The following is a 12,947-nucleotide window of genomic DNA, read 5'->3' on the forward strand; positions in this document are numbered from 1 at the left end:
TCTTTAGAACCAATAGGACATTTATTTGTCTCAGTGTGTTTTGGGGAGAAAGAAAACCTATGTATGCTGTCTAGAGGAACTTGGGCAAATTTAGAAAAAAAAAGGAAACTTACACACTTCTCTATTTTTAGGAAAAGGAAGTAGCAGTGACATCACCCTCCACTAAAATCTAGCTTGTTTATCTCAATTTATTAGGTAATACAATGCCTTCTTCAGAGTAATGAAGTAACCACGAGGATTACATACAATTTCCTTCTGAATCTTTATTACCTCATTTGCTCTTTCATCCAACAAAAATTTATTAAACACCTATTCCGTGCTAGGTGCTGGGGATACAATAATGAGCAGAGGGAAAGTGATCCCTGTCCTCAGAGATTTGGGACTTAAGTGAGGGAGAGGAATAGGAATTCAAGAGTGATCAAACTATAGCTGTAGTTAAGCGCTAAGGAAGAGAGCCACACGGTGCCAAGAGAACCTATCACAAAAGATCTACTCAGGGAGGACAGGAAAAGCTTGCTCATCCAGGAAGTTCTGATTCACCCAAGGAAGATTAGGAGTTGGCTGGGTGAAGAAGAAAGGAAGTTCAGAGGAAGAGAAGTGCATCCTGGGAAAGGCTCTGTGTGGGAAGAATAGAGGGGCATTTTCTAGGCATTTAGAGAAGGTTCTCAGCAGGAGAGGGAGAGAAGTCCGAAGGAAAGCTGCCAGAGAAAAGGGGAGGCAAGCTGAAGGGCCTGTTTCCTATCCTCAATCTCAGGGGCAATGAGAAGCCATTTAATGATTTTAATCAGAGGGTTGGTTTAACCAGGCTTGCATTTTGAAACAATGACTTCAGCTCTGGGTGAGAAGCTGAGTAAAAGGGCTCAGAAAGGCCCCGGCTGAGGGTGAGTGGCTGGTGAACTCTTGCTGAAGGGATGGCAATAGTGTCGGCAAGGTGGCCGCAGAAGAGGAAATGGGGAGAAGCAGATTTTGAACCCAACTTTTCCCCGTCTCAAAGTGCCTCCAGTTTTGCAACCTTATTGATGGGCAAGTGGATGCCCGGACCTCCCAATGTCCCTGCCCTTTCTGCTGAGAGGTGGTATTTTTCTAAAAGACATGTTCAGAGGCAGCTTCAATGCTGGTTTGGAACTACAGTGACAGGACTTAAGGTGCCAGGCTCGAGCCAATGAACCCACAGCTTGACAGGGAAGATCTCAGGAGCTGGGTTTCCTTTGACAGGGAATATTTCAGGAGCTGGGAGGACTATTTGCCTTAATGCATTTCCAGTAAGCTTGGCCACCTTGCCTCTCTGCAAACAATCTCTCGGATAAAGGAGTCAGTTGTTCAACTCGCTGGAGGACTCCTGACCAGAGAGCTATCCAGAATCGAAGTCTCAAGAGCTGTGAGTAGAGTGAGCACAGGAGTATAATTCCAAGAGAGGCATAGGGGAAAGGGAATGTGTTTTGGTTGGATCATGATTAACTTCAAAAGAGATGTACACCAGGATTGTTTGGGGGCAAACCTGGTCTCCAGAGCAAGAAGGAAACGTTAAAAGTTCATACTGCCCTGCTCCTACAATTTCACCTTTTGCAGAGGAGAGGCTAAATATTGTCTCTTCACTGGCTCCACTGGAATGCGAACCCTGGCGTTCAGCTGACTTCCAGGACACTTTTATTTTAACATTTTCTGCCATGCCTGATACATTCTGAAGGAGGCCACCATTGTCATTCTGTGCTGGACCATCATGTACAATGCCTCGGGAATCACCCCCAGCAACAATTTCAAAATGGGAGCCACCACCTAGGAGCTCATCAGAAATGCCCAGTCCTAGATGTGCTGAATCAGAATTGGCATTTTAAGAAGATCCTCAGGTGATCACTACGCATGGTATTCGAGAAAAAGCTTCTAGACGTCCACCTATACTGAGAAAACATTCTGCAATGTAACAGTGTATGCGTACATAACCTAAGCAAACGTTTAACAAGACAACACTTACTCTATTTTCATAGAAAACAAGGTGCTCACAGTTCATTGGATTTCAGCATCCACTCCTGGGTTGTGACTTGTACTTTGAAAACACAGCTCTAAAGCACCTAGAACCTTCGGAGGAAGGTTGGAAGGAGGGAGAAGGTGCTTTGAAAAGTATATTCACTTTCTGTGCTCGGTTACTTTGTGAAACGTGTGCACTTAGTCACCCCAGCGTAAATACTTGGAACCAGTACTCTTGAGGGCGGTGAGGGGCAGCTGAAAGTTTGCCAAAGCCCTAGGAGGGGCTGGTCTTGGGGACATGATTGGCAGCTACGAGAGAGCGCGAGGGCTGGAAGTGAAGAGAGGGAGAAGGCTCTCGGGCGGTGAGAGGTCCTGCCCAGCTGTTGGCGAGGAGTTTCCTGTTTCCCCCCGCAGCGCCGGGTGAAGAAGTTGAGTGAGTCACTCGCGCGCCGGGACCGACGACACCCCCGCGCGCGCACACGCCTGGGACAGGAGCGGGCCTCCTGCGCAGCTCCCCTCGGCCGCCGGGGGCCTCCCCGCGCCTCGCCGGTCTCCAGGCCCCCTCCTCGAGCCGCGCCAACGCCACATCTGGCCGGCACATCTGCCCGGCCGGCCGGGCACGGGGTCCCGAGAGGACGCGGCGCGGAGGTGCAGCCAGGGGTCCGGGAAGGCGCCGGCAGCTTGCGCTCGGGGCTTGGTCTATGACGATCGGCGGGGTCTGCCATGGGTCGGGGGCTGCTCAGGGGCCTGTGGCCGCTACACATCGTCCTGTGGACGCGCATCGCCAGCACGATCCCTCCGCACGTTCAGAAGGCGGGTGAGTGACCCCCGGCCCGGCTTGGCGGGGCTCCTGGGGTCTCCGGGACTCCCCGCCTCTTCTCTGCGCTTGACAGGCGGTCCCGGGAACGCCGCGCTTGGCGGAAACCGGGACGTTTGCCTTAGGGCATCATCACGCAGCCCGACTCCCTTAGCCACGGGGATGTGTGAGTTTTACTTTCAAAAGAAGAGGAAAGTTGAAGTTGCAGGGGGCGCGGGGCGCGTTTGGCCCCCTTTGTGCGGGCAGGAAAGGCGTTGTGTGTTGGCTGCGTTCAAGGCGCGCCCCAACCCCCGGAAAGGGAAGTTTGAGAAGTTGGTTATCTGGAGGAGGCAGGGTAACAGCGGCCTGGAGCGGCGGCCGCCAAGGCCGCCGAAGCAGCTGGCACACCTGGGGCCACCGCGGCTCGTGGCGATGCTTCGTGCCCACCCAGGACTGGCCGAGCCACCACCGTAAATGACCAGTTACTCAATCCTTAGCTCTGGGGAAGGGCCACGCACTCCCCCAGGCCGGCTCCTTGGCCGGGAGTTACTTGGATAGTTAAACTTTGCAGAAGAGAGGCGATTTGCAAAGGAAAGTTATCTGACTCCACCGAAGGCTTGGCCTGGGTGCGTTAGGGAGTGGGGATTGTCAGGTGGAGGCGGAGAGTTATTTACCGAGGGCCTGCTAGGTGCTGGGCGCTGGAGATGTTGCCTGGAGCCAGACAGCCCTATCTTCCGAGAGTTGGTGATTCTCTGCAGTTATCTTGGTGGAAAAGGAAAGGTTAAGATCCTAATTCTGCTGCTCAAATGATCTCTATCTCTAGAGGGTTTTTTTGGGGGGGTGGGGGGGATAGGGTGCAGGGGATGAACGAATGAATGAAGTACTTAACGATGTGTTATGGAAAGTACTGAACCCCAGAGACCTTAAAAATTAGAATTTTTGCAGCTATGAGCCATATAACTGAGTGTCTGCAGCTGTGGTCTAGGTAACTGAGTATTTGGGCCTTTCTGGGCCTTAGTTTTCCTCATCTGTAAAATGCCATGGTTAGATTTGGATAATTTTCCATTCCCTCATCTTTTACATCTGTGTCTCTCCCCTCCCCCTTTGGTCACTTGGAGATGTCCTGTGTGAATCTGGGATGACGTGTAGAGGATTTGACAGTCCACACTATCACACTGAGGCACTGGTTTGCTTTACTAAGGGCCCCAGGCAGATATACCCATAGGTTTGTAATCTGACAGTGACCAGAGGGGAGGAGGGAGGGGGAGAAGGGGAAAGGAGGGGGAAGGATCAAGTCGAGGAACCTGTATAAAGGACCGTGGACACGGACAAGGAGTGGGGGAGGATTGGATGTGGGGGAGGGGGAGGTGGGCCTGGCAGGGGAGAGCAATGGGGGGGAAATGGGGACAACTGTGATTGAACAATTAAAAAAATAGAAAAAAAGAGAATAATTTTTTTAAAAAAGAAAGAAATATGCACCAGGTTCTAAATGGTATGTTCCAGTGTATTTGAAGTGGATTGAAAAGTTCATATTTGAAGATCATGTGAAGATGGGAGTTATTAACAGAACCAGGATTGTTGTTAACAGCATTGCCGTAAACAAAAATTCCTAACACAAATTTGAGTTCTATGGGTACATGAAATCCCAGTCAGGGTTTTGTTTTCGGATGTTGTCCTACACTGCAGTACCAGAATGTTCAAAATGTTCCACTGTCTCTGATTATACCCCAGACTCTTAAAAACTGAGTTATATTTAGCTAATAAATATTTTAAATGCACCCGTAATTCTCTGTGTATGTGAAAAATCATTAAAATTTTTGTTTCAGATTACGAAAGAAGGAAATTTGTGGGCTCTGATTTAGTTAGGTTTTGTTTACAAGGATAAGATTTATGATTACAAATTCCAGACTCAATAGTTCATGAGTCAATTTCATTTCATCTATATACACCCTTTTAAACCATTAAAAGCCTAGTGGCTTTTTTATTTGGGCTTTTAAGCAGTTTTACAAAAGCCACAGATTTTGTATCTTTATGGAGTTAAAGTTTCAAAATCGTTGAACAAAAACAAATTCAAATTTTGAATTTGTATTTATTTGAAATGAAATTTTCAATGGTAGTTGAGAGTGGAAATTAGCCATAGTGAAGATGAGAAACCTAATTCCATGATTGCATTTTGATTTCCCATGCAAGTAAATGGTTTCAGGATTTTTCTAACATAATTAGTAAACTGTCAAAACATTTTTCAAAGTATCTTCATTCATGATAAGTTAGGAAATAAGATTCATGTTCTGTTTATTAGTTGACAAGTGGGCAAAGGCTTTCAGTATATTAATAAACTTCACTAAGAAATATACTTAACTTTAGAAAAGTTTTGTTTTTGAATTAGTAGATTCATTTTTTTCCCTAAATGCGCAAGAAAAAGTACTCCTTTTGGGGAAAACTACATGTCTGAAAATTCTTCAGGTCTGAAAAATGTGACTTTATTTTTCCAATACCTAACAAGGGAAGCTTGTTGACTGAATATTGGTGAAAGTGTCACCCAGGTAAACTTCTTTCCTAAAATCGCTTGATGATGTGCTTATTTTGTCAGGCTCAGAAATCAGTAGGCCTGGATATGAACTTTGGTCTGTTCGCTTTTGTTCCCAGAAAGCACGTTTTCACCTGGAGGCCACTTCCTGTAATAACATCTTATTTTTGAACCAGTTATGATTTATACAAAACAGCCGTCATATCTTTTCTGAGACAGCAGCCCTTGGTGATGAGTCCTCATTAGTGTCTGTATGCTCCGCATAACCACTACACATTTTTCATTCCAGTTTACCAATCCTCAGTTATGGAGCTAACTTTTTTAAAGTTCATTTTTCACCCTATTTTCCCAATGAAGAATGACACTCCCTGGGTGCCATTGTAAAAAGTGGCCATTACTCACTTCCCCTTCTCGTCAGTATTTTATAGAACCTCCTTGTGCCTGGCAGGAGGCTCAGACCTGGAGACACCATCCCGAGACAGTAAGACAGACATGGTCTTTGCCCTCATTGTGTTTAACACACGGGAGCGTGTTCAAGGCAAAGAGAACATTCACATTCTGACGCTCTGCCCGTGGAAGCATTACTGACGGAGCAGTGGTAGTTTATTTCCTGGACCCCTTTGTCCAAAGTCCACTTTGTGGTTGAATGCTCCAAGGGAGAGAGTGCATGTTGAATGCGTCTCTCTGAGAATGCTTCTCAGTCTTTCTGAGTATTTTTTCATCAATCTGTTCTTTTCTACAACCGCCTTGGTTGCAGGCCCTCAACTGGGCCACCTCAGCTGTCCATTCTGTGCCCTGCATGAGTGACCCATCTATGCCCATCCAGCCTTTCTCTCCAGGGCAGCCTTGGAGATAGAAAAGTGTAGGCTTCAAGCTTTGGAAGCAGACCATCTTGGGCTTCCAAACCCACCTCCCATTTCACTGGCTCTGTAGCCTGTTGCAATGATGTGACTTTTCTACCTTCAGTGCTCTCATTTGTTAAATGGGGTTTATGGTGTTCTGGTGACGATTCAATGAATTACTCTAAACTGCTTAACGTTAGAGTAATAGAGTGCTTAACATCCTGCAATAGTAACATTAGAGTGCTTAACATCCTGCAATGTAGTAAATGCTCAATAAATATCAGCTTCTATTATGCTTTTTCTTAACGTCTGAATCCAGCCTAACATGGTCCCCAGTGACCTGGTTCCTACTTGATTCTGCAGCACCACATCCTGCCAAGATTCACACATTGCCAGCCCACTCTTACCGTCGCCCTGAGTACACTGCCGTGAGCAGTGGAGGCACTTGCACCCTTGCTTAGGGGGCCGTGTGGAATGCCTTCTACCTGGACACGGCACACTTGTCTTGAACACCGCACACTTGTCTTGAACACCTCACTCAAGTGTGATCTTTTTTAAAGAAACCTGCTTTGAAAGCCTTGGGTTGAGCTAATGTCCTCCTGAGGGTAGGCCTCTCTTTTAGCCAGTAACAATCGTTAACAATAGTAAGCCAAAGTGTCATCTTTATGTACCTCCCTTGCCCTTAGGGTTTCAGTTCTCTCAAAGGCAAGGGGTGTGTCTTATTCATTTCTCTTATCTCCAGGTCTCCCACAGTACCTGGGGCATCATTTAAAATCCAAGAAATGCTGAACTCAGCCTCTTCTTCATCCCCCCCACCCCCCACCCTCGCCCCCTGGATGAAGGGCAGCCAAGTCGAGCATTTTCATAACCAAGCAGTCACTCTTTATTGGGAGTTAGGTCTACAGGGTAAAATTTTACTTTTAGTGAGAAAAATTTTGGCTCTCACTAAATAGGCAATTTGGCTGTTTTTATACTATGTAATTGGTTCTTTTATTCTGATGAGCTCTGGGAGAAAAAGAGTGCTGAAGTCTTAATTTAGTTTTTAAGTTTCTTTTCTCGTCAGGGTTTTCTGTTGGGGCTGGCAAGCAGCAAAGCAGAGCCGGTGGAAGAAGGGAAGTGTGGTCCCGCAGCAGCCACGTTCCTCCCTAGAGCAGTGTGGACATCAGTGAGGTGTGAGGCAAAGCGCCGAAGTGGTTTCAAACAGGATGCCGAGGAAACCTCCTGGCTGCAGGTTGGCGTTATGTAGTCCATTTCCACGTAAAAGCATAGCTGTATCACCTTGTTGGCTTCAACCTGCCAGGGGTTAATCCAGCAGATTTAACTCATGATTTTCAGTAAAGATGACTTAGCCGGTATCCATCAGCAGCCAGAATGCTCACCAATCCTTTGGCTCTACCTCTTTTACTTGGAATATTTTGCTTCTGGATTACCTGTTGCTTCTGACTGAGGCAGGAAAGCAGTGACTGCCTTTCTTGGCGTGTCAGAAGGGCTGAGCAGATTGGCTCATCTCAGGGAAAAGTGGGAGAAGGGAGAAAGAATAGTTGAGAATCTGCTCTGAGCTGGCCACTTGACATTCCTTACCTAATTTCATCTTCAGAGGAAACCTGGAAGATAAGTTTTACTGTATTATTTTATAAATTCAGAAGATAGAGTCTGCTCATGGGTCACTTGGGGTTTGCTTGTGTGTGTGTGCACTGTGCAGGCTCCTTTTTCATGGCCAATCCGTGTGCATGCATGTGTTGGGATGGAAGTCAGGGAGATGGTGCAGGGGCAGCACATTTGAGAAAGGAGAACCTTCCTCTCCCGCGTTGGCAGTTCAGTGCTCCTGGTTTCATGAGTTGCTTTGCTCCTGTGGTCTGGCTCCTTCCTGGTTATCTTTGTAGTGCAGAAAATCAAGATAGGGTAGCGTCTCTTTGCACCAGGAAACTCGACTGTCCCTAGTGTGATAACCGCATCTTGGTGGTGGGACCCACTGCCTGCAACACTGACTGCCAGTGACCCATGGTATGTCTGTTTACAACAGTTGAATGCACACCATTTTCAAAGATGTGTGACCCAACCCCAGATTCCAGGCCTAGAGGACCGCGTCTCTGTGCTGGCCTCAAACAATTGCTGGGAAGGGCCATTCTAAGGGCAGAATTTACCCACCATAACAAAGGGGGACGGTTTGACTTCTGAGGTCTAATTTGAGAATTTGTAAGTGGTCAAGATTTTTCTCGTCACAAAAGGATCTGGCCTTTTACTTGCCATCATGACCAGCATTTTAGGTGCTGGCACTCAACGTGGAACAGCTGCCCCCTTGGATGTAGTCAACTTGGGATCTCTTGCTTAGGCTCTTAAAGGTTCCCTCGCATGTGTGGTTTGTTTACCGGGCTGAAGCTATAGGTCATTAGAGTGGGGTTAGCTGCAGGGTAAGGGCCTATGACTGGTAAGACTGTGTGTGGGAAAAGCTGCCTGCTTCCCATTAATGTGGTTCTTTCTCCTTCATCTTCTTATTTCTTTTGCTGATGAGCTATATCTTTCCGCTCCAACATTTTTCAGCTCATGGGCAATATAAGGGCAAAAGAGCCACTTTCCTGGGCCTTAGCAGATACTTCTTTTATTCTTCTCTGGTCAAGCCCCTGTCCACGGGGTGAGCAGATTCCAGATCTCTGGGTCCAAACTCTGCCCCCTTTTTAGATCATTTTTCAGCTACCTGGGAACCCCAAATTCACTATTTAGATGGCCCCAGACCACTGTCTACAACCACACGGTCCCTTGGTTCCATCTTCCTGAGGGCCTTTTAGCCACTGGTCTGTGGGTTAAGGGCCAGCTGTGTGTGTGTGTTAAAACGTGGGTGTCCATGCACACCTCACAAGGTCCCCCTCTGTGTGGGAGGGGACAGGCAGTGGAGGGAGGCAGGCTGACTGTTGGCCAGGCCTGGGACAGTGTTTTCCCCAAATACCCAGGGCGTGTTTCAGGGAGGGACCTGGAAGAGTTGGAGAATTTAAAAGTTGTGCTTGCTCTTCCAGGATATTATGAAGATATATTTGTCAGTGAAGGAAGAAGGATAAAATCTGTTTTGTTGAACAGTTTGCTTGCCTTCTTTTTTTTTAGCTTTCACTATTTTGAGCGTTGGCAGGTGGGCCTTCCAATGTCAGTGGTAGATCCGCACCAAGACACTCCTGTGCCGAGGTGGTGGGGACAGACTCACTTCTTCTTGATTGTATCCTGTTTGCCCTGCAGTAGAGCGATTGCTCATTAATGAAAAAGCTAAGAGTTTGTTTATAATCATGCTGTTGTATTTCCTTTGGGAAATTTGGTTTTTCATTGCGTGTATTTTCCTGAAGGAAACTTCAGCTCTATTCATTTGACTCTTTCCCTTTGCTATTTCACTCGCACATGAAAATTTAAAAAAAAATTAAAAAATAAAAAGACTTCCCAGTGTCTTGGTTGCATTTCCTTTGCGTATTGAGAACAGTAGGGCAAGGTGAAGGTTATCTGGATGTTTTCTTCTGCTGTTGTAAATATTTGACTAGTGCATGCCCTTCTCAATCCTCTTTAAAGAAAATAAGTTTGTGGGAATAGTGTGAAGTGAAAAGCCCTTCTGATGCTAAAATAGGTATAGGACTGTCAAAACTACGCATTTTAGAGAACTGGGGGTTTGGCAGAACAAACATGAATGTCTTCGAAGAAAAATATGTGGGCAGATGTGTATTTTGAGCTTCTGCCACAGCGGCTCTTTATCTATATAAGTTGTAAACCATTAGAGAGGGGTCACTGACTCTGGAGGAGACACACTCTGCTGCTTGGTGGATGGCTACTGGTCATTGAAACTCTGCAAAGCTTTTCCACACATGGAATTGGCCACTGCTCCCTGTGAGAGGTACTCCTGTCATAAGGAAGCTTTACTCAGGAGCCTTCACAGACAGGTTTCCCAATTATGTATGGAACTAGCACTGACATTTTGCTACTGCCTGTATCATGTTGAACACTTTATCTGTATTATTTAACCTTCAAAGCAACTCCCCAAGGTAGACTATATAATGCTCATTGTAAGTCCTCTGGAGACTAGGGAACTTAATGAAGGCCACCTGATTAGCAAATGATGATGCTGGCCCTAGAACCAAGACACTCTAGTTTGGGGACCTAGACCCTAATTGTTGGCTATCCTGAGCCTTGGCCACCTCAGTTGACTTAAGCCACTTCTCTGTTGTGGCATGGGTGTGGGGTGACTCCTGGGCTTAAGAGAGATCATGAAAATGTCCAATATTTTTCTGATGCTTTAGCATTTTCAAATATTATTCCACCTAATTTCTTTTGCTGAATAAAATAATGTTTAATTTGTACTCAAAGTAGTCAAATATTATCTCTGTCTTGTAACCTCAGTGGGGAAATGACATATATCCTCCAGGTGACCCTGAATCATGGAACAGTTATGCCATCAAGGAGTTTAGATATTCTGAGCAAAATGACCACTGAATTTGGAAGGATTTGGAGAATTCAAGGATGCAGATGGTGTGCCAAGGTGAATTTACTGTGAAGTGAATGGAATTTAACTCAAGGCTTGTCCCTCATTCAGGCCCATCTCCTGGCTCTGGGTGGGGCCCTGCTAAAGTAGTTAATGCATGTCATCAAGTTAAAGAACATTTAAGAAGTCTTACAGTGCCCTGAATATCACATATAAAGGAAACTTGATAGAGGCTGTCCCAGATTGAAAAGCATTCCAAACCTTTATATGACCTTACTTATACTGAGTTGTCAAGCTGAAAGAAACTTCTGCGAGTAACTCAACAATAAATTACAAATTCTGATCACTCTTTTATAAATTACAGAATTTACAAATTCTGTAACAAAACCTAGAAATTACAAATCCTGAACAGCTCTAGAGGATTGATTGAATTATTTTTCTATTCTCTCTGTAGACAGTATTACAAAATATTCCTGCAAGTGGTGATCAAAGACTATACAACCAGAAAAAGGCAGCGAAAATATTTCAGAGGTGTGTCAGGCAATCAACTAACACAAATGTTTGAATTTTATATTTGCATTATTTACAGCTTCCCCTCCCCAAATTTTGTAAAATGCCATTCTAAATTTTCCTTTTCATACCCAAAATTCACTTCTTAATTTTTATATTCTTTTTCTAAAAGACCGTCCTTAAAATTTAGAAGCCTCAACTTCTACAAGACCTCCTTTATGCCTAGTGGTAGGATTTGCTTATTGACTTAGAAAATAAATAACAAATGCTTCCTTCTCCCCCCACAGTGGTGCACACAGAGACTGAAGTCTGCCCAGTTACATCACCAAAGTAAAAAACTCCCCCCCCGCAGATGTAGCTAAACCCCTTAATCATTCCCCTAGTTTTGAGGCCCCATGCCAAGTTGAAAAGAAGTTTCAAATATGTAATTATCACAAAACCTTGATCTTGAATGAAAGGTAACCCAGATCTAACTCTTAGTTTGAGACGAAGACCCCCCCCCAGGAGTCAGCTGGCGAAGACTGAGGCATGTTCGACTGGCAGCCTCAGGGTCCGGTGGCCTGGTTCACTCCTTGGGTGCTATGGGTCTCATTTTTCTTCTCTGTGCAGTGGTAAGAATTGGACTAGATGATATTCTCTGCCTTTTGTTTTTTTTTTTCCCTATTGAAATGTTTCATTCTGTAGGTCAGTTAGGACAGGAAACCATTGAAGTTGACTTAAAAAACATAAGCCTTAACGGATCAAAATAGGTATCCAAAGTCATTAGCAGGTCAGAACTGACAAATACCACAAACATTCACTTGGAGTTTGTTGGCCATGACCACTGTTAGAAAAAGAAAAAAAACCATTGTTGCTTTGACAGTTTCCTAGTACAGGTGCCCGACTTTACATCACTAACCAAGAGCGTGTTTCCAAGAGCTGGCACTCACTCCTCCTTGGGGAAGAAAAGGCTCACTTGGTTTTGCTGGTAGTGCCGTTTCTCCTTGGTTAATTATGGTGTTTTCACTCTCTCCTTCCTCTGAGTTGGTTGACATGTCTATGAAGATCTTTCTGAAGGCAGAGAAGTATGAAATGCTTTGCTATATCTAGGAAAAGAAAGCCCTAAAGGAGTTTTTATGTTTTAGAGAGGGGGGAAATAAAAGGAAACTTGTCTGAATATAATTAGTTGACTGTTGCCTTTCAAAGATTTCCCCACTACTTTTCTTAAAATATTCTCAGAAAAGACAGAATTGGCTACAGATCGGCAGTTTTCAGACTGCTTTTTCAGGCTGGAGAGTAGCTGTGAGTCCCATGATTGCATTTCTGTATAAAGTGTTCGCAGAATCGTCTAACCATTGCTTTGAATGATTATCTCATTGCTACACATCGCGTTTATGTTTTATTCTCTAAAATTCGTCACATTGGGCAAAACAAGTGAAACACATTTCCTTAAATCTGTGAAAAGGAAAAAAAGAAAAACCCTAAGTAACATTTTGTATTCACTAGTCTGGATTCCCCTAAGTTACATTGTTATAAAATCATTTCTAACAAGCTAACTGCCTCCCCCATGACACTCTTACTTCTATCATTTCTGTTATAACTAATCATATCATTTTATTGCCTCTCTTATCACCTACTTATTTATTCTAATGAACAACGGGCTTGCCACTCTTCCTTCACCTCCCTAACCTTGCAGCTCTCCTTGTTCTTTCTCACTTTCAGGGCCCTCACTCCTCTTTTAACATTACCTTTCATGAGTTATAACATGCCGGATCTTGAGCTCAAGCATTCTGATGCCCCAAGCATGCTTTGGTATCATCCCATGATGACAGCAACCAAACACTTTGCTAATACTTTGCTACTGATGCTGCAGGGACC

General features: G+C 45.0%; 1 protein-coding gene across 2 annotated transcripts in view; it reads left to right on the forward strand.

The window, feature by feature from the left end:
- The first annotated feature begins 2,263 nt into the window (after positions 1-2,263).
- The window catches only part of TGFBR2 (transforming growth factor beta receptor 2), a 79,918-nt gene continuing 69,234 nt past the window's right edge, over positions 2,264-12,947 (forward strand). The window contains exon 1 of one of the 2 annotated variants that reach the window (XM_037132647.2): positions 2,264-2,398. Coding sequence is in view for 1 of the 2 variants with exons in the window: in XM_037132563.2 (XP_036988458.1) it covers positions 2,689-2,782 (94 nt within the window). In the remaining variant the exon portion in view is untranslated. The other variant, XM_037132563.2, reaches the window with a different exon arrangement.

Source organism: Artibeus jamaicensis, unplaced genomic scaffold, assembly GCF_021234435.1.
Source record: "Artibeus jamaicensis isolate MK-2021 breed Jamaican fruit bat unplaced genomic scaffold, CSHL_Jam_final contig_519, whole genome shotgun sequence".
Taxonomy (NCBI): domain Eukaryota; kingdom Metazoa; phylum Chordata; class Mammalia; order Chiroptera; family Phyllostomidae; genus Artibeus; species Artibeus jamaicensis.